The following is a 2,585-nucleotide window of genomic DNA, read 5'->3' on the forward strand; positions in this document are numbered from 1 at the left end:
GAGAGGGAGTCACAGACTCTGAAACAGGCTCCAGGCTCTGAGCTGGCAGTCAGCACAGAGCCCGACGCGGGGCTCGAACCCACAAACTGCGAGATCATGACCTAAGCGAAAGTCGGACGCTTAACCGACTAAGCCACCTAGGCGCCCCCGTTATATGCTTTTTTTAATGCTTCATAATACAAAATAGGATTTTGCTGTACACATCGCCTGTGGCTATGCCCCAGGTCCCATCTTCCTCTTCCATACCAGTTTCTGCTACTGGATTTTAGGTGCTTATAAATTTTTGCTCTTCTAAGAGAGACAGAATAAGCTTTCTTATGGGTAGATGTGTTCTACAGTGTGACTGTTACTGTCTCGTAGGGTGTGTGCTTTTATATTTTGATAGATTCTCCTGCAAGATTGCTGTTTAAAGAGGCATAGCAATTTATGCACACTTCAGGAGAGCCTGAGAGGCCCATTTATCCTTATGCTCATAGTATTCTACAACTGTTGTTAAGAATGGGTACATTCAGGGGCGCCTGGTTGGCTCAGTTGGTTAAGTGTCTGACTTTTTCAGCTCAAGTCAGTTTGGGCCCCGTGTTGGGCAGTGTGCTGACAGCTCAGAGCCTGGAGCCTCCTTCAGATTCTGTGTCTCCCTCTGTCCCTCCCCCTCTTACACTATTTGTCTGTCTCTCAAAAATAAACAAACATTAGGAAAAAAAAATGGGTACATTCAAATTCTGGTGTTGTGTTTTATTTGCAAAAGTGATTCTTAACGCTGGTAGTACAAAGCAAGTGATTATGTTTTATTTAGGCAGAACTTTTTGCATGTGGCATTTGTGTTTTTCTGAAAATTTTCCTATGTTAAATCTGTTTTTTATGGTGTTGTTAAAGGTGGTTACTATTAAGTTTTAGAACACACAGTATGTTTTCCTTGTGAGTATTCACATTCACAGTAGTAGAATTTTAAACTCAGATCTATGTTAGAACTATACTAGTTCATTTTTTAGGAATGTTGTGAGGAGCTCAGTGCAGGACCTATGACTGCTACTCAGTGTGCCTGAGAGACCACATACATATTGGGAGCCTCTGGGTGGTAGTTGGCAATGTCAGCTTGAGGAGAGCAGGAAGTTCCAGGTGGCAAACACACCATAAGGAGACAAGAGTGGGGAGGTGTGCCTCTGACTGCATTCTGAGGGGAGGGAGCAGACTGCTGGGTTACATGCAGCTGAAATTTGAGCTAAGTTCCTAGTACCATTTTGTGTCATGCTTTGACTAGATCGGTTTTTACCATGATTTGGGATTGTCGTCAGGATGCATCTTTTTTAAATATTTTTATTTATTTCTAGTAGAGAGAGAGAGACAGCGTGAGCAGGGGAGGGTCCGAGAGAGAGGGAGATACAGACTCTGAAACAGGCTCCAGGCTCTGAGCTGGCAGTCAGCACAGAGCCCGACGCGGGGCTCGAACCCAAGAACCGCGAGATCATGACCTAAGCGAAAGTCGGACGCTTAACTGACTGAGCCACCCAGGCGCCCCCGTCAGGATGCATCTTAATGAAGATTATTTTATTCTTTCAGGGAAGGGAGCTGTGTACAGCTTTGACCCAGTAGGGTCCTACCAGAGAGACTCCTTCAAGGCTGGAGGCTCAGCAAGTGCCATGCTGCAGCCCCTGCTCGACAACCAGGTAAGAGACCGCATCCATGTTCCGGTGACAGTCACACAGAGTGCTTTCCTCTGAGTTCTCCTATTCACTGGCTCAGGAGGTGGAGAAATCAAGGGTTTCTTGTGCATCACTCCTGTGTTTGTTTGGCTGATAAGCCCTCTCCAGACCTTCTTGGCTCCCTGTGTTCTGCCGGTTCCCTTGTGGCCTCTCACCTACTCCATAGCGTCTCCTGGGTCTACAGCGGCGACCGCGTTTTCAATTCTCTCTTGCCACCGCACCTGAAACACTTGAAAATGTCTTTCTCCCCATAGTCACCATTTCTCTGTCACCTAATTTTATATTATAATTTCCAAGTATATTTTTAATTTGCCCCCTTTTCTCTTACTGTTGCCTAAAATCAGGCCTGCATTTCCCAACATCCTTTCTAATGCTAAGCTTACTTTTTTGTGTTCCTGAAATATATATGTATAGTTATTTGTACATATTGCTTATCCTCGTCATCACCCGTCACTCCACTTCCACCTAGATCTTTGGTGTGGTGCGCCTGTCCTGTCACTGGACCTTTGGGCACAGCACCCCCTAGGTCTGGAGTGTTACTCCCCTCTGACTCTGGTTTATCACTCACACTCAAGTGTGTCTTCTGACAAAGCCTTTCTTCAGGTAGATTTAGTTATGGCTGCTAGGGATTCTTTTTTTTTTTTTTTTTTAACAAATAGTTTATTGTCAAATTAGTTTCCACATAACACCCAGTGCTCATCCCCACGAGTGCCCTCCTCCATGCCCATGCCCCCTACCCCCTACATCCATCAGTTCTCAGTCTTTGTCAGCATTCAAGAGTCTCTCATGGTTTGCCTCTCTCCCTTTCCCCCACCATTTCCCCCCTTCTTCTCCCCCTTGTTCCTCAGTTAAGTTCCTCCTAATCCTCCTATACGTGCAAACATA

The 2,585-nt window shown here is 45.6% G+C and overlaps 1 protein-coding gene across 1 annotated transcript in view; it reads left to right on the plus strand.

The window, feature by feature from the left end:
* Positions 1–2,585, plus strand: part of PSMB1 (proteasome 20S subunit beta 1) — a 19,129-nt gene that overhangs the window by 15,728 nt on the left and 816 nt on the right. Inside the window, exon 5 of the mRNA XM_039224218.1 lies at positions 1,558–1,664. Within this exon, the coding sequence (XP_039080149.1) occupies positions 1,558–1,664 (107 nt within the window). The remainder of the gene's footprint in view (positions 1–1,557; positions 1,665–2,585) is intronic.

Source organism: Hyaena hyaena, unplaced genomic scaffold (assembly GCF_003009895.1).
Source record: "Hyaena hyaena isolate Hyena2069 unplaced genomic scaffold, ASM300989v1 scaffold_1557, whole genome shotgun sequence".
NCBI classification, from domain to species: Eukaryota; Metazoa; Chordata; class Mammalia; order Carnivora; family Hyaenidae; genus Hyaena; species Hyaena hyaena.